Source organism: Podarcis gaigeae, assembly GCF_964106915.1.
Source record: "Podarcis gaigeae genome assembly, chromosome: 13".
Classification (NCBI taxonomy): domain Eukaryota; kingdom Metazoa; phylum Chordata; class Lepidosauria; order Squamata; family Lacertidae; genus Podarcis; species Podarcis gaigeae.
Window position 1 is genome coordinate 5,302,641 of NC_139689.1, and position 17,617 is coordinate 5,320,257.

At 46.7% G+C, this 17,617-nt stretch overlaps 1 protein-coding gene across 4 annotated transcripts in view; it reads left to right on the forward strand.

Annotated features, from left to right (window-relative positions):
* GUCY2D (guanylate cyclase 2D, retinal) overlaps positions 1 to 17,617 on the forward strand; it is a 50,035-nt gene that overhangs the window by 17,269 nt on the left and 15,149 nt on the right. For 3 of the 4 annotated variants that reach the window (XM_083706566.1, XM_083706568.1, XM_083706567.1), the window contains exons 3-9: positions 2,493 to 2,794; positions 5,185 to 5,539; positions 6,592 to 6,676; positions 6,819 to 6,915; positions 7,303 to 7,395; positions 10,088 to 10,171; positions 17,372 to 17,452. In XM_083706566.1, coding sequence (XP_083562692.1) covers positions 2,493 to 2,794; positions 5,185 to 5,539; positions 6,592 to 6,676; positions 6,819 to 6,915; positions 7,303 to 7,395; positions 10,088 to 10,171; positions 17,372 to 17,452 — 1,097 coding nt within the window. The remainder of the gene's footprint in view (positions 1 to 2,492; positions 2,795 to 5,184; positions 5,540 to 6,591; positions 6,677 to 6,818; positions 6,916 to 7,302; positions 7,396 to 10,087; positions 10,172 to 17,371; positions 17,453 to 17,617) is intronic. The other variant, XM_083706569.1, reaches the window with a different exon arrangement.

Below are 17,617 nucleotides of genomic sequence, written 5' to 3' on the forward strand. Positions count from 1 at the left end.
CAAAAACTCAACAACGTTTTTTCCTGACCAGATTTTCACTGTTTGAAATATGGCAACCCTATGTGAACTGAATCAAATTTCTCCCCATTCCTATCCCCCAGCAGCAACCCCATTGAAAATAAACTTTGAAAAGGAAACTTTCCCTTAGCCAGGGCAGGATTTTAGGGCAGATGTCCATGGCCCCACTTCGGAGGAATGGACAGGAATGGACCACCTAAAGAAGGGTGTTCCATAAGACCATTATGTCTGGAGTCTAAAATTACCATACGGCCCCTCTGCCATTAGTTGTACAGTTAAGTAGCACCAATTAAGTAGTGTGGTGATAAGCACATTATTTCCATCAATATCATGGCTGGGGAGGGAAAGTGTCAACCTCCCCTCCTGTGCATTGTAGTCAAAACCAAATTGCACACCTAGTAAACATAAACTACGTTATTATTTTTAAAAATGTCTAAACCTCCCTTTATCCAAACTGATCCGATATGCTGACCCTCTCTAATGGTACCTGCCCCCTTAAAAAATCAGCTGCCTGAGAAGGAATGGTAAGACTGCTTGTGGTTCTAAAGCCACCTTCCCCAAACTTGGGTCTCCGGCTGTTTTTGGGACTACAGTTCCCATCATCCCTGACCACTGGTCCTGCTAGCTAGCAATGATGGGAACTGTAGTCCCAAAGCACTGCTCCAAAGCAACCTTCCCCAACCTTGTGTCATCCCGATGTTTTGGACAACATCTGTACTGGCTGGGGCGGGTCATGGTTTGTAGCCCAAAACATCTGGAAGTCAAAGGCTGCTGTTGCTGTTGCTGTGCAGGGATGGTGGTCAGATATCACTGCTATGAAGAGTCCTGGAACTAGTAGGTATGTGAGGTGTAAGATACTTATTTCATAAATTTTATACACTACTTGGTTGTTTAGAAACACACACACCTCAAAGCGCTTTACCAAAAGATAAAATCAAGAAAAACTTACAATAGTTTTAAACATAAAAAAGTTTAAAAATTCACAGTATATCTCCCAGGATCTTTGGGAAAGCAACGTGCATTAAATGTATGTTATAGACATGGCTTTAGCATATTAATATTATTATAAAAGTAAAAGTAAAGGGACCCCTGACCATTAGGTCAAGTGGTGGCCAACTCTGGGGTTGTGGCACCCATCTTGCTTTATTGGCTGAGGGAGCCAGCGTAGAGCTTTTGGGTCATGTGGCCAGCATGAAAAAGCCGCTTCTGGCGAACCAGAGCAGCGCACAGAAACACCGTTTACCTTCCCGCCGGAGCGGTACCGATTCATCTACTTGGACTTTGACATGTTTTCGAACTGCTAGGTTGGCAGGAGCAGGGACCGAGCAACGGGAGCTCACCCCGTCACGGGGATTCGAACCACCGACCTTCTGATCGGCAAGTCCTAGGCTCTGTGGTTTAACCCACAGCACCACCCGCATCCCTTAATATTATTATAATTGTACTTAAAATGGTCACTTTTTTTGGCAAAAAGGAACCCAAAGCAAAAATAAAAACTGCTCCAAAGCTATAGCAAAATAAAAGCTAAACGCATTCATATACATCAAAGACAGTCTAACACATCCTACCGACATCCTAAGGGAGGTCGCAATATCTAAAACTTTCCAGCGTAAAGGGCCCCCAAACTGACAGAAGGGAAACATTCCTGCCTGGTGCCTAAGAATAGCCAGTGATGGTGCCAGGCTTCCCTTCCTGGGGAGGGCATTCCATAAGTGGGGAGCCACCACAGAAAGGACCTGTTCTCATGTTGCCGCCCTCTGCATCTCCTTTGGAGAGGGCGCATGGAGAGGGGATAAATGCAGGGTCTGGGCTGGCTCATATTAGTAGAGGCAGTCCATTTTGCAGAAGGTCAGTCTGCACATACACAGAGCTCTTCATCTCACTGCGGTCCCTTGGTGAGCTCTGGACCTTACACTGATTTTCCTCCTAATCCCTAACCCATAGGTAGGCAAACTAAGACCCGGGGGCCGGATCCGGCCCAATCGCATTCTAAATCTGGCCCGCAGACGGTCCGGGAATCAGCGTGTTTTTACATGTGTGCTTTTATTTAAAATGCATCTCTGGGTTATTTGTGGGGCATAGGAATTTGTTCACCCCCCCCAAACATAGTCTGGCCCCCCACAAGGTCTGAGGGACAGTGGACCGGCCCCCTGCTGAAAAGGTTGGCTGACCCTTGCCTGGCCTAACCCTGGTTAAGAGCGGTAGTCTCGTAATCTGGGGAACTGGGTTCGAGTCTCCACTCCTCCACATGCAGCTGCTGGGTGACCTTGGGCCAGTCACACTTCTTTGAAGTCTCTCAGCCCCACTCACCTCACAGAGTGTTTGTTGTGGGGGAGGAAGGGAAAGGAGAATGTTAGCCGCTTTGAGACTCCTGAAGGGGAGTGAAAGGCGGGATATCAAATCCAAACTCCTCTTCTTCTTCTTCCGACTGTCTACCCTGCCCATTTCTTCCTCCTCATTCCTTTCCTATCCAGTGATCGTCATGTGCATGCACTCTGCCCTGCTGGGTGGGGAGGAACAGCGCCTCCTGCTGGAGAAGGCCGAGGACCTGCGTATGACAGATGGGACCTACGTTTTCATCCCCTACGACGCCCTGACTTACAGCATGCCCTACCAGAAGGAGTCCTACCCTGTGCTGGATGACAGCCTCAAACTCCGCATGGCCTACGACGCGGTGCTCACCATCACCATCGACTCCCCGGAGCAGTCCTTCCGGCAGACTTTCAGGGAGGCTCAGGAGAAGAGGGAAATCCCTGGTCACCTGGATGCTGACAAGGTGCATCTGAGGAAAGAGGCAGTGGGTGGTGGTGGGCAGGTACAAGGGATGGCCCCAGCAGGGCCTCGGTCCAGTAGACCTGAAGGAGCGTCTCCACCGTCATCAGTGGCGTAGCGTGGGTTGTCAGCACCCAGGGCAAGGCAAGTAATTTGCGCCCCCTAACCCATGGATTTTAGCAGGGGGCAGAGAGCTGTGAGTGCGAGCGCCCCCCCAGATGTTGCGCCCGGTGCGGCCGGCCCCCCTGCACCCCCCACGCTACGCCACTGACCCTCATTGTTCTGCCCGGACACTGAGGTCCAGTGCCGAGGGCCTTCTGACGGTTCCCTCCCTGTGAGAAGCCAAGTTACAGGGAACCAGGCAGAGGGCCTTCTCGGTAGTGGCACCCACCCTGTGGAACGCCCTCCCACCAGATGTCAAAGAGAAAAACAACTACCAGACTTTTAGAAGACATCTGAAGGCAGCCCTGTTTAGGGAAGCTTTTAATGTTTAATAGATTGTTGTATTTTAATATTCGGTTGAAAGCCGCCCAGAGTGGCTGGGGAAACCCAGCCAGATGGGCGGGGTATAAATAATAAATGATGATGATGATGATGATGATTGCTGTTTGAGGTGCAGGAGAGGCTCAGATTTAGGAGGTTCCCTATGCCGTCCAGAGCGCTGTGTGCTCACAACTGCATTCATTTTTAGATCTGCCTGAATGAAGGGCATTTTAGCACTGCTGCGGAATACTCTTCCAGCAGCAGTTTGGCATGCATCCTCACTTCTGACCTTCTGATGGCTCTTGGATACTTTTTTGTGTGCATACTCTGCAGCAGGGCTGTTCATAAAAAACCTTTTTTTAAAAAAATGCCTTCTCCAAAGGTCTTCTTTTTAACTCACTAGGGATTATATAGCTATATCTGAACTTTCAAGCATATCAGTTAATATCTTGACCCTGCTCCACTGAACTGAAATTTCAGCCTTCACGACATAGGAAAATGGGCAAGTAAACAGCTATTTTCATGAAGGAGGTTCAAGATATTAACTGATATGCATGAAAATTCAGATATAGCTATATAATTCCTAGTGTACTAAGATAAGACCTTTGGAGCAGGCATTTTTTTAAAAAAAGTTTTTTACGAACCACCCTATTTTGCAGTTTAAACCTTTAAGATGAGCCAGACATTTTTACGATGATTCTGCATTGTTTTAAAGAGTATTTTACCCCCTTTGTAAATCTGGTTGCACGTTGCCCTGATATTTGACATGAGAGGGCAGTCTATAATTTTAAGTAAGTAAGTAAGTAAGCGGGTGGCGCTGTGGGTTAAACCACAGAGCCTAGGACTTGCTGATCTTGCCGAAGGTCGGTGGTTCGAATCCCCGCGACGGGGTGAGCTCCCGTTGCTCGGTCCCTGCTCCTGCCAACCTAGCAGTTCGAAAGCACATCAAAGTGCAAGTAGATAAATAGGGACCACTCCAGCAGGAAGGTAAACGGAGTTTCCGTGTGCTGCTCTGGTTCACCAGAAGCGGCTTAGTCATGCTGGCCACATGACCCAGAAGCTGTCTGCGGACAAACGCCAGCTCCTTCGGCCTATAGCGCGAGATGAGCGTGCAACCCCAGAGTCAGTCACGACTGGACCTAATGGTCAGGGGTCCCTTTACCTTTTAAGTAAGTACAGTGGTACCTTGGGTTACATACGCTTCAGGTTACATATGCTTCAGGTTACAGACTCCGCTAACCCAGAAATAGTACCTTCGGGTTAAGAACTTTGCTTCAGGATGAGAACAGAAATCGTGCTCCGGCGGTGCGGCGGCAGCAGGAGGCCCCATTAGCTAAAGTGGTGCTTCAGGTTAAGAACAGTTTCAGGTTAAGAACGGACCTCCGGAACGAATTAAGTACTTAACCTGAGGTACCACTGTAAGTAATAACAATAATGCAGCACAGAATTCAGCGCCCACAAAACTATTTTGGTCCTTCCAGACATCATTCTGTTGCATGTTCATGCTGATTTGTGGTCATGAAGCTACTGGAGCAGCCCTACATGATCCCACTTTCAGAACTGTTTGCACCTGCAAATGTTTTGGGGTGGTCATTCATACAACTCCTTTTCTTATCAGCTCATATCCTGTAACTTCCTGCTGAAATCCCACAACTTTTGGTACCCCTAATGTTCTGCTTTTTGTTGTTGTTCTGCTTTCGTTGCGCTATAGCCCTTCTGGACAGCAATAATGTGGCAGTATTGCAGAGCAATGAACAAAGTAGGACAGCACAGGGCACAGTAGTGCCTTCACTCTTGTAAGGCGAGCAAAACAAATGAGGGGAATCAAGAAAATGTATCATTGTAGCATCATTTATTTAGGTTGCAGAATTTAAGAACCTGGTCCTAACTCTTGTTTGCTTCTCTTTAAAGGCACACCCCCTGTTTGGTACTATCTTTAACTCCATCTACTTCCTGGCCAAGGCAGTGGAGAATACTCGGAAGTCCGGCAAGTGGGTGATGGGCTCCACCATTGCAGAGCATGCCAAAGACTTTGAGCTGGAAGGCTTCAGCCAGCCAGTGTCAGCTGATGAATACGGAGATGCCGTGCTCCCCTATATCATACTGGACACAAATGGGAAGGGCAACCGCCTCTGGCCCACCTACAGTGTGAACGTCGGTGCTCGAACTCTGCGCTACGCTGGGCACACGATCCATTGGCCTCATAGTTCCAGTCCGGACACGGACTCCATCTGCTGGTTTGACTCGGTCACAATCTGCAGTGGGGGTGAGTGCTGAAGTGAGCTGCCTGGGTGTGCAAGGATGGAGAGGGAGAGGAACTTGGTTCGCATTTAAAGGCCAACCTCCCTAATTCGCACTTTCCCAAACAATACGAGAACTGAGACTCGGCCATCCTTTCTGAAATTTGCTCTTCCCTGAATTTTGCAGTGCATTTCTCCAGACCAGTAATGAGTACAAAAATGCATATACTAGGGTAAAATGTGCATATGTTACTGAAAATAACATACAAAATTTCATTATATTATGGGAAATCGCTTTGCAAAAATGTGTATATAGGGGAAATTGCACACAAAGTTAATTTCTGTGGGACTGTTCTAAATAATTTTTTGTTGAATACCACCTATTAGTGTACCGTTAAAAACAGTGCGAAACAAATTTCACATGATTCCAGTTCTGGTCATGAAGGGAAATTAGCAATACTAATACTAAGGTGTGAACGCCCAAGTGAAAAGAGTTGAAAGCCTAAGATTGTAGGTGCCTGCCTTATTTTGAGAGAAAGTCAGCTCCGTACTGAAAGCCCTGTTCTATCCTAGCCAGCCATCCCACCAACTTCAAATATACCATCCAGTTGATCGATCAACCAACCTCATATACGCTAGCTATGTGTCCTGCCAGCTAGCCAGCCCACCTCATATACTCCACTCGCAGACCCTCCAACTGGGACGCACGTCTTTCGGCGCCACACTCCTGCGTGAATCACATGACCCGTGTGAGATCGCAGTCCCTAAGGACGTGCTTTTTTGGGGGGTGAGATCACAGCGCCCACAATGGCGCTTTAGGAAGGGGGGAAAGGAGCTGTTGATTTTATAGGCTTGGGTGTCTTATGGTAAAGTCATGCAGGGAAGAGAAGACAAGGAAAGTCTGGGGAGAAGGCAAAAGGCATCTCTGTCAGGATTTGTAATGCTACAATGGGTGGGTGGAGATATTTTGCATGGAACTCCCCTTATGGAGGAGATGTTGATGGAGCTGGAAATAGCCTCTCAAGCCTGGTTCCTGGAAGTGGTCGCCAGTGGTGACACTCTTCTCCTTCTCCTTCAGGGGTGAATGCTGGTTTTATCCTTCTCATATTCCTCCTGGCTATCTGCTTGATGGTGGGTGGAGCTGCCCTTGCTTTTCATCTCAGGTGAGTTACGCAAACACCCCTGGTGACTAGGTCTGCTGGACAGCTGACATTTCGGATTTCGGGACCTCCCCGTGCTGCGTGCTTTATCTTTACAAACGACCATTTTTTATTTCTGCTCTGCTCGTGTCGTTGATTCCCACAGGCGGCAGTTTCAGCATGCCCAGCTAATGAAGGGGCCCGACAAGATTGTCCTCACCATGGACGACTTGACCTTCATCCATACCCAGAACAGCAAGAAGGTGAGGGGTTTGTCTCTGTGCGAGGGACCATTGAGGAGACTAAGGAGAGGCTGGCAAGATGGAGCACTGCTAAGTCAGAGAGGGATCCAAACGAGCAATGCGAGTAATAGTAATACTCAATGTTTCTACGACGGTTGCTTCATGCAACTGAAATAAAGGACAGTGGATGGAAAGGGCGGCTGTCTTTGGTTATGTAGGAGCAGATTCTCGCCTTCAGACGTTGGATGGGTATGATGGTTGGGCCAGAACTGTTTGAGAACGCAGATGCCATGTTAGAGGGTTGCGGTATTGGCCAAGGGCCGTTACTGTATGATAAAGGTCCAAGTTAAGAATAAGAAAGCTGTTCCTCAGTTCATGGTTCTTCTTCCCTCTTCATCCCCCCCCCAGAAAATGGACGACAGTCGAAAGAGTATGTCGGACATGAAAAGCCTCAAGAGTGTGGCGGCAAATGCAGAAAACAGCAACATGGCTGTGGTTGAGGTAAAAGCATGTCCCCTCCTTCACAGTCCTGCACCCTCCCTCTTTCCCAGTTACTAGTGGGTGGGCCAGGAGAAGCCTCTGGTGCAAAGCCGTTTCCTCGGGAGGCGCAGATGGTGTTCTTGCCAGCAGCCTTTCCTGGGGCAGTGCCAGCACTGATATCATCATTGCGGATGGGTGGAGGCTGGAAAGAATGCACTAAAATCAGGTGGCGGGTTTTGATGGTGATGCCAAGCCATTTCCTTTCCACTCATTCTAAACAGTTCTATTCCACACACATCCTTTTTCATTGGCACTGCTGAATCTCCCTTCACCTTTATATAACGGTGTTTTGTTTTGAAATATATCCTCCCAGGGTCCTTGCCATTTTGCATTTTCCAGCCATCGCCCACTTCCTGTCACGACGGGTGCCATTTTGAGAGGCTGAGGCTGCTTCCTGATTGGTGACTCCTGCCACAATCCCATCATTGCTCTTCCGTTGTACGCTACAAGCGGAATTGCAACTGACTTTCCTCCACCACCTGGAATATTGTGCCTTTTCTTTGTGTACATCCCATTATGCCCTGTCCACACGGTAGGCGTGTCATTTGAAGCTCAGAACACACTCAGTATGACCCTTGTGGTGGGGGACATTTTATAACCTCCATCTGTCCCCCCCCCCAAAAAAAATTGCTCTTTTAATTAGTTCTGAAGGGCTTTTCTGGCTATAATTTTAAAATTAAATTATTGAATAATTACAGCTGACATGGAATGTGGTGTGCTTTGAAAATGTAAATGACTGTTGCTCTCAACTGCATTACTTCTTATGAGAAGTTTTACGCTGTGCTGATATTTGTCAAAATGAAATACATTTTTTTTAAAAAAATATTTTTAATATAGCATCATGGGGGGTTGTAGCACAGTACTGGTATTTATATTTTAAGGAAAACATAGCTAGAAAAGCATTTTGACACTAATTAAAAGATAGAGTTCAAAAACAAACAAGGATTTAACAATGTTGCCCGTTGCAAAAGGCTGAGGTATGGTAGGTTCAGTTGCCTGATTAATGCCCATGACAAAACCCCACCTTTCTTTATTAAGTCAGAAAAGTAGTGTGAAAAGCATGAATGCCTCTTTTTGAAAGAAAAAAAAGGAGGCCTTCCTGAGGTCACAGGAAGACACAGGAGAACTATGGGCAAAACCCAGGACGCCATAGGAAGCTGGCTATAGTGAGAACGATGCCATTGCAGCTAGAACCTGGGCCTTTGCCCATGCAAAGCAGATGCTCCACTCCTCAGCTGCGGCATAGTGTGGATGCCCTGTAAAAAGAAAGTGAGCAAAGCACAGCAACCCCACATTCAGTGACTGGTGAGGGGCAGTTGGCTGCCACTGGCTCAGCAGTAGGGGGCTGGAGGGGCTTACCTGTTCAGGGAGCATGCCCAGGCCCATCCCTCTGTGAAGGGTGACCTCGCTGATTCCTGCAGCTCCCGCCACTGATCTCAGCGTGGCTCTGCTTGCCAACACTGCTCCCTGCTCCCTGGAGACCTTGCTTGCTCCCCCGTCCCCCAATTCATCACCTTTTCCTGCACCGTATTGGTCAGGAAGTGATGTGTGGCTGGGCACCCTCTCCTTCCCGCCTCAGTACTCAACCACATTTATTGGGCTCATGATTGGGATGTTACAGAGGCTAGGGTTGCGACCCCTATGGTCATGGCAGGGAGGCTGTTGCTAGGAAACCAGGAAGCCGTGGCGACAGGCCCTTCTCTAGAAGCAGTTGTTTCCCTGTTGGCCATAATCCAGCCCTGGGGTCTGTGGTGCTCTGCCCCAAGTCCATGCTAATTCCTGTAAAGGTCATGTTCACAGCATATGAATTAAAGCACTAGGATACCACTTTAAGCAGTCGTGGTTCCCCCACCGCAAAGAATTGTGGGAGGTGCTGAGAGTTGTCCGGAGAATGCTTTTCCTCCCACAGAGTTACCATTCCCAGAGTTCCCCAAGAAGAGGGGCTGATCGCTAAACCATTCTGGGAATGGTTAACAAACTACAACTCCCAGAATTCTTTGGGGGAAGCCACGACTCTTTCAAGTGGTACTGTGGTGCTTTAAATACCTGGTGTGAATGTGGCTTAAGTGAACACAGCTGAGAGGCTATGCCTCCCCTCTCCCCACAATCTCTCTGGGGTGGTAGCACTGCCCCACACAAGGATCCTTAAGTCTGCTCTGACAAAAGTGTGTTTTTGTGCAAAACCCCAAGGCATCTTTAATGATCCTTGTGAGCCTAGCCAGGGCACTGTCACTGTGTGCTCGACACTGTAAGTGCCCCCATCTTCTCCAGCTCACTGCTGCCTTCCCCGGCCCCACAGCTCTACTCACCTGGTTCCCATCCTACAGTTTGCTGAGAGAGTTCAGTGTTTAATCCCTGAAGAGGGGTTTGAATCCGCAGCATGTCTGTCTGAGAAGCCCATTGCTCCCATCTCCAGCATTGCTTGTTGGAGGGTGGGGCAGGTTGTCCTGGAAATGTACTTAGCACATGCTCAGAGGCACCCTCGTAATTATGAACTCCCATTGATCAGGCCCAGAGAGAGAGTTGAGGGAGCACCCTACCCCAGTTCATACACCTGTCATTCTGGGTTTTGCCCTCTCTTTCTGCCCCCCCACCCCTTCCACCCACCACCAGCATCATTTATTTTTGACCGCCTGCTTCCTGCTATCCTTAGGGCGAGGACAAGCCAAAATTCACCAGCCAAGTCCCCTTGCTCCTCCTTTTGTTTAACAGCCAAGGCGTAATAGCCGCGGTCCAGGTAAGTCCCGTTTGGCAAAAGGCCCTTTTAAGTTGTGCCTTTTTGCCAGTCTGCTCTGCCTTTCAGTTTGGTTTTTACACCCTCCCCTCACTTGACCTTTTTAGCTCTCATGCATTCTGTTGTGTTAGGGGTTTTTTCCCTCCTCTCAAAAATGAGAGGAGGAAAAAAGTTGGCTATGGCACTTGTTACTTCATTCCCCACCCCACTCCCTACTTGCAGGCCACCCTTCCTCCTCTGGGGAGAAGGTATTGGCAAGGATTGAAATGGGAGGTAGAAAACAGGTTCAGATTGGTGGTTTGCTGGAAAAAATATTGTGTGTGTGTGTGTGTGTGAGAGAGAGAGAGAGAGAGAGAGAGAAATTATAGGTGAAGTGCTTAATTTACAAATGAGTTGTTGTATGGGGCTTAAGCACAACTACAAATAAAAATAAAAATACTCTGGGCGGCTCCCAATCAAGTGTTAAAAACAGTACAGCATTAAATATTAAAAACTTCCCTGAACAGGGCTGTCTTCAGATGTCTTTTAAAGATAGGATAGCTGCTTATTTCCTTCACATCTGTTTTTTTTATTTTTAATAATATTTATTACTTTTCCAACAATTTAAACATTACAGACATTACAAAACAAAATAGACAATACAATACAATACAATACAAAAACACCACACAACACTAACATATTAAACTAACACAACAAAATAAAAACAATTTACAACACATCATACAATTTCATCATCCTATCCTTCATTCGCTTATTTCAATGACCTCCTCACACCTCCCTTTTTGTATTCCACTTCTGTTAATTGTTTCAGCAATTCCTTTCCATCTTCCTCTGTTTTCTATCCTATAATTATCTTAACATATTCTAACCTTATTTTTTCTTTTAATACTCTAATAATCTATTTATACTTAATTCCTTATAACATTTCTACTAAAGCCATATACAGTGGTGCCTCGCAAGACGAAATTAATCCGTTCCGTGAGGCTCTTCGTATAGCGGTTTTTTCGTCTTGCGAAGCAAGCCCATTGACAGCTTAGCGGATTAGCACTATTAGCGGTTTAGCGGCTTTTAGCGATCAGCTGTTAAGCGGCTTATCAGCGGATCAGCTGATAAGTGGCTTAGCGGCTTAGGAAAAGGGGGGGAGGGAAAAAACCCCACAGGAACTCGCAAGACATTTTCGTCTTGCGAAGCAAGCCCATAGGGAAATTCGTTTTGCGAAGCGCCTCCAAAACGGAAAACCCTTTCGTCTAGCGGGTTTTCCGTCTTGCGGGGCACCACTGTAACTTCATTCCCACATTTTTCTAACATTCATTAATTTTACAATATTTCTGTAAATAGTCTTTAAACTTTTTCCAATCTTCTTCCACCGACTCTTCTCCCTGGTCTCGGATTCTGCCAGTCATTTCCGCCAGTTCCATATAGTTCATCAACTTCATCTGCCATTCTTCCCGGGTGGGTAAATCTTGTGTCTTCCAGTACTTTGCAATAAGTATTCTTGCTGCTGTTGTTGCATACATAAAGAAAGTTCTATCCTTCTTTGACACCAATTGGCAGACCATGCCCAGGAGAAAGGCCTCTGGTTTCTTCAGGAAGGTATATTTGAATACCTTTTTCATTTCGTTATAAATCATCTCCCAGAATGTCTTAATCTTTGGGCATGTCCACCAAAGGTGAAAGAATGTACCTTCAGTCTCATTACATTTCCAACATTTATTTTCGGGCAAATGGTAAATTTTTGCAAGCTTGACTGGTGTCATGTACCACCTATAAATCATTTTCATTAAAGTTTCTCTTAGGGCATTACATGCCGTGAATTTCATACCTGTGGCATTTCCTTCACATCTGAAGGGAGGGCGTTCCACAGGGTGGGCGCCACTACCGAGAAGGCCCTCTGTCTGGTTCCCTGTAGCCTCACTTCTCGCAATGAGGGAACCGCCAGAAGGCCCTCGGCACTGGATCTCAGTGTCCAGGCTGAATGATGGGGGTGGAGACGCTCCTTCAGGTATACTGGGCCGAGGCCGTTTAGGGCTTTAAAGGTCAACACCAACACTTTGAATTGTGCTCGGAAACGTACTGGGAGCCAATGCAGATCTCTCACATGCTTCCTCTGACCAGGTAACCTCTTCAGTCCAACTCCATGTAGCATCTTTCTCTGCTGTGGACGGGGCCAAGACATCTTGGCACCTGATGTGAACCCCAAAATGGTGCCCCCTCCCTCCCAAGGAAGAAGGGGTTGGTGAAGATTCACATCAGTAACAAGGGGCTAGACCCTTCAAGTGTCCCTGTTTTCCAGGGACAGTCCTAGATTTACAGAAGTCGTCCCAGTTTCTGATTTGATCCTGGAAAGACCCGCTTTTCCTTAGGATGTCCCTGTTATCATCAGAGAAATGTTGGAGGGCGTAGAGTTATACAACCTTCGAGCCGAGGAGATAAGTAATTATACAACCTTTGGAAAACATCTGAAGGCAGCCCTCTATATGGAAGTTGTTTTAACGTGTGATTTTTTATATATGTTGGAAGCCGTCCAGAGTAGCTGGGGAAACCCAAGCAGATGGGTGGGGTACAAGTAATAAAATTATTGGCATTATTATGAAATAGGATGTCCTTATTTCCACTGGAGAAATGTTGGAGGGTATGAGATCCACATCGGTATCTGTTGCCCCTGTGGACTCTGCTGCCTGAAGGGGTCACTTCACCCCCTCATGGGTGGGCCGGCATTGGCTGTGGAATACAGGCCCAAACCTACAACCTATGACCAGCATAGATGATTCCATTCTTAACAGTGCTGTCACACCCTTTAAAGCAATCTTAGCTCACTAATCAAATAAGTTGTACCCGACTGATTAAATCTGCAGACACTTGCAAATGTGTGCAGATTTAATCAGTACACTACAACTTAATTGAATAGTCTGCTATCCTTCATCTTACATATACTGGTCTCAACAGGCATGCTATTAGAAGAGGAATTCCCTCCAGGTGCAAAGTGAAAGTTGTGTGTGGTAGGGAAGATACCTCCTCCGCCATCTGCACTTCTTAAATTTATATTTTCATATTGAAATGTTCAACCTATCAAAAAGAAAGTGTTGCCTAATTTAATCATAGCTGCCTTTTCACTTGATTAAACAGTTTCATCTAAGATTAGTAAATGCAACTTAAATGTTGCCGCCCCAATTCTTACGAATATTTTCAAGGATGGAATATATTGCTTAATTTAAATTACTGGCGACAGCTTCTGAACATAGAAATCATACAGTACCTAAGATATTTTCCCCTAGTGTGCAGAGGATTCCTCTCTCTCTCTCTCTCTCTCTCTCTCTCTCTCTCTCTCTCTCTCTCTGTTTGTGTGTGTGTGCATACGCGTGTGCAAAAGAGATGTGAAATTTGTAATCGAAAGGGAGTGTGCAGGTGATAGGAGACAAACTTGCCCCCACCCTGTCTTTTCCTCCCTGCCAGTAATCTGGGCAGGTAAATTCCATAGGGAGGTTTTGATGTAAAAACCAGACTGCCCCCCCCTCCGCCCAGTCTTTGCTTCATACAAGAACGGGTAAGGCGTGTGAATAAGCAGACACCTTCTGTTCTGTAGCACACAGGGGCCTAAACAAGCTTTTGTTTGTTTCCGGCTTTGCAGGATGGCTGGCTACATCCTAATCCCATGAGTGCTTCAAAAGCCTTCCCTTGCCCCCTCCTTTTTCTGCAAATTTCCCTGCCTCGTTTTGCAAATTACCTTGTAGCAAAATTGGTTCCTAGAGAGGTGCACATCTGTTAGTGCACCAACTCAGTGTTATTTTGCTGGTTTACCTAGAAGACCTTTCTGGTGTCCTCGGAATGGTTATTGTGGAGGTTTGCTTAGAAATAGAAGGAAGGAAAGACTTTACTACTGAAAATCACAAGAAATGCTACATATTTTTTTTAAATAAAAGAAGTTGGTTATGGGGAATAATTATTAATCCCATTCCTGAATTATTTTGTTGTAAGATTTTTAGAAGGTGGGGAAAGTAATATTGTTTAATTGACTACTGGAAGACTTTAGAGGGGGATTACCATTGAGTGTGGCGAATCCAAATGGCTTCCAGCTCCCATTTCTGCCTCTGTGACCTGAGAATCTGGCTGTGGGAAACCAAATGTATTAGCAGGATCACACAATGCATGCTGGCTTGGCAAACTTCTATCCTGAGGAGGGGCAGGGCAAGGTAGTAGCAAGGTATTTTGATTAGTACTAAACATATGCCATAGCGACCTTAGAAGCACTGCTGATTAACAAAATTTCTTTTTAAATCCTCCCTTTTTTGTTCCATGGGGTAGACCTGGGAGATGGGAAAAGGTGGTGCGATGATTGCCTTGTGCTAAATTCACAGGTTGGGAGGTCAAGTGTCTCATGTGATATAGTTCACAGATTAGACAAGTTGGACTGTGTGCATATTACCTGCTTAAAATGTGGCTAGGCCACATATATATCTATATATCTATCATCTATCTATCTATCTTTCTGCAGTTCAGAGCAAAGCTGGTTTAAGGTAAAATGTATAAAAATGCAGTATTTCATAAGAAATGGCAGGATATTACTATTATTATTATTTAGTTGATTTGCTCATACAAATGACTTAAAGATATTTACAAACACAGTAGCAGGACTTAAACCAATTGCAGTAAACACAATAAATTAAAACATAAAGGAAATCAAGCCAAATACATTTATGCAAATAAAAGACAGGTCTAGCAGATCCTGACCCACCAAATTTTGAGGATAGGTGTGGATTTCCTGTTTGCACGGCTTCCCAAACCAGCAGTGGAATTGCTGTGGATGCAGAATAAATGGGAGCATGTGCACAGACTTATTCACTGTGGGACTCCCTCCTGGCCTCCACAGAACAGGGAGTAGGATGGATCCTGTATCTTTGCCTTGTGAAGGGAGTGTAAGATTGCATCCTGTGCGCTCCCAGCACTGATTTGGGAAGTGGTGGACACAAAACGTTAGCTGCGATCCATATACTGTATTTTTCGCTCTATAAGACCACAAGACGCACCTAGTTTTTGGAGGAGGAAAACAAGAAAAGAAATATTCTGAATCTCAGAAGCTAGAACAGCAAGAGGGATCGCTGCGCAGTGAAAGCATCAATCCCTCTTGCTGTTCTGGCTTCTGGGATAGCGGCGCAGCCTGCATTCGCTCCATAAGATGCACACACATTTCCCCTTACTTTTTAGGAGGGAAAAAGTGAGTCTTGTAGAGCAAAACATACGGTATATTCTGTCATTTCTTATGAAATACTGAGATTTCCCTGCAAACTAGCTTCAGTCTGAATTGAGGAAAAGAACGACGTAGCTGCATTTTAATGTATATGCAGTCAAAGAGAGAAGAGGGAGTGGGGCCACGTGTGAATGCAGCCCTGCCTCCATTCATGCCTCTGCCTTCCTCTCCACTGTGCCATTAAGGGGGAGGCTGCAGTGATCGGGGTCGTACTCCTTCCCCCTGTTTGTCCTGCTCCATGCATCTGGGGTGTGGTTCCTGTGAGGCAGGAAGGGAGCATAAGTGGTTGGCCAGCAGTGGCAATGGTTGGCATCCCTGGCTCTTGCCAAAAGAGAGCGTGCAGGGGCATCCTGCCCACCTGCTATTTCCGCAGGTGGGCAGGGAAGGAAGACTGTTGAAGCCATGTAGTTCAGGTAAGACAAAGGAATGAGGGGATGGGAGGAGACAGTTTCAGCAGTTGCACATGGTACCGGCCACCCACAAGCTGGCGCCATCCATTTGTTTTGGATAACAAGCCCCACCAGGCACCAGTTTAGGGAAGTCTGATGCTGAAGGACAAGTCTTGCTGAAGAATAACCAGGCATGGCTTGTTCCAGAGGTTTAAGCCTTGCCTCAACAACCCTTTTTTGAATTAGGGTTGTAGTCCAAAACATCTGAAGGGCACCAGGTTGGCAAAAGCTGCATTGCAGCAAGCGTCTTCCACTTCCCAAACTTTCCTTGGCTCACCTGTCCTGGTCTTCCCGAGGGTTCTAGGAGAAGTTTTAGCAACATGCTTCAGATCACACGTGTTCTTGGGATGCAAGCTTCTTGCAAAGTCCCCCCACCCCACTTTTTGCACAAAGTGCCTCTTTCCTTATAGCCCCCTGCACCAGAGTTTCCTCCTGTGAGCACTAAGCATGCATAAGATGTGCATGAAGCCCCATGCTACACTCTCTGCCATCTGAGTTATGGTCTCCCTGTGTGGGGATTGTCGTATTTTTTGCTCCATAAGGCGCACTTTCCCCCTCCTAAAAAGTAAGGGGAAGTGTGTGTGCGTCTTATGGCGTGAATGCAGGCTGCGCAGCTTTCGCTGAAGCCAGGAGAATAAGAGAGATTGATCCCTCTTGCTCTCCTGGCTTCGCTTCGCTGGAGAGCCGCTGTGCAGCTTTCCCTCTCAGCGCAGTGCCCCTTCAGCGAAGCGAGAGGAGAAACGGAGCCCCTTCCATTTCTCCTCCCGCTTTGCTGGAGAGGCGCTGAGTAGAGAGGGAGAGAACTTTTTTTCCTTGTTCTCCTCTAAAACTAGGTGGCTCTTATGGTTGGGTGAATCTTATAGAGCGAAAAACACGGTATATCCTGGCAGTGTTGTGCTGACATTGGGTATTGGAATTACACCATATGCTCTGCCATGGCAATGTAGTCATTGTAGTCAATGACACGGGGCTAGTACAGGATTGCACCTTAAAAGGCATGGGGAAATAATAGGATAGGTGCCAGGTGAACCTCTCCAGGGAGGGCATTCCATACCACCCAAAATGTCTTGTCTACCATTCTACCATACTCACCTACTGAACCTCATTTGATGTGGGGCACTTTGAGAAAGGTGCTTGAAGATGATCTTGTGGAAGGGAGGTTGTACCCTGGTAGTCTCAGTCTGTGAAGAATTTGAGAGTATAAGGTAACTGCTTTGCTGTTACTTTGCAAGACCCCTTTGCCCTGCTGTTTTCTTTCTCTTGGGGGTTAAGAGGTCCCTGTTAGCTTGGCTGGGCCAATTTGCCTTTCCTGGTCTCTCTGGGGTTGTGTTCTGTTCATTCCTTGCTTCACTCTCCACTCCTCTTGCTTAAATGCATATATATTTACCTCTTTCCCCTTCCTTCTGTGAGCCTTTCAGGCTGTGGGGAGGGTTTGTGTCTTCCTTCTTTCAGATGGATTATCTTAAGAGGGTGAACATTCATGCCCTCCCTTGTTTTCCTTCCCAGGGTGACTGGGTGTGGCTGAAGAAATTCCCAGGCGAAAAGCACACTGAAATCAAACCTGCCACCAAAACAGCATTCTTAAAGGTTAGTGCTCTTGCGCTACCCTCTGTGGCCATTGGGGGTCCCTGCTGCTTCAGTGGGTGAGTGCAATTCCCAACCTGACCACTAGGACTATGCACAGCGCCTTCTACTGGACGGTCCTCCAACAGCCCCTATCCTCCGGGGGCTCCCTCCTCTCATCCCTCCGTT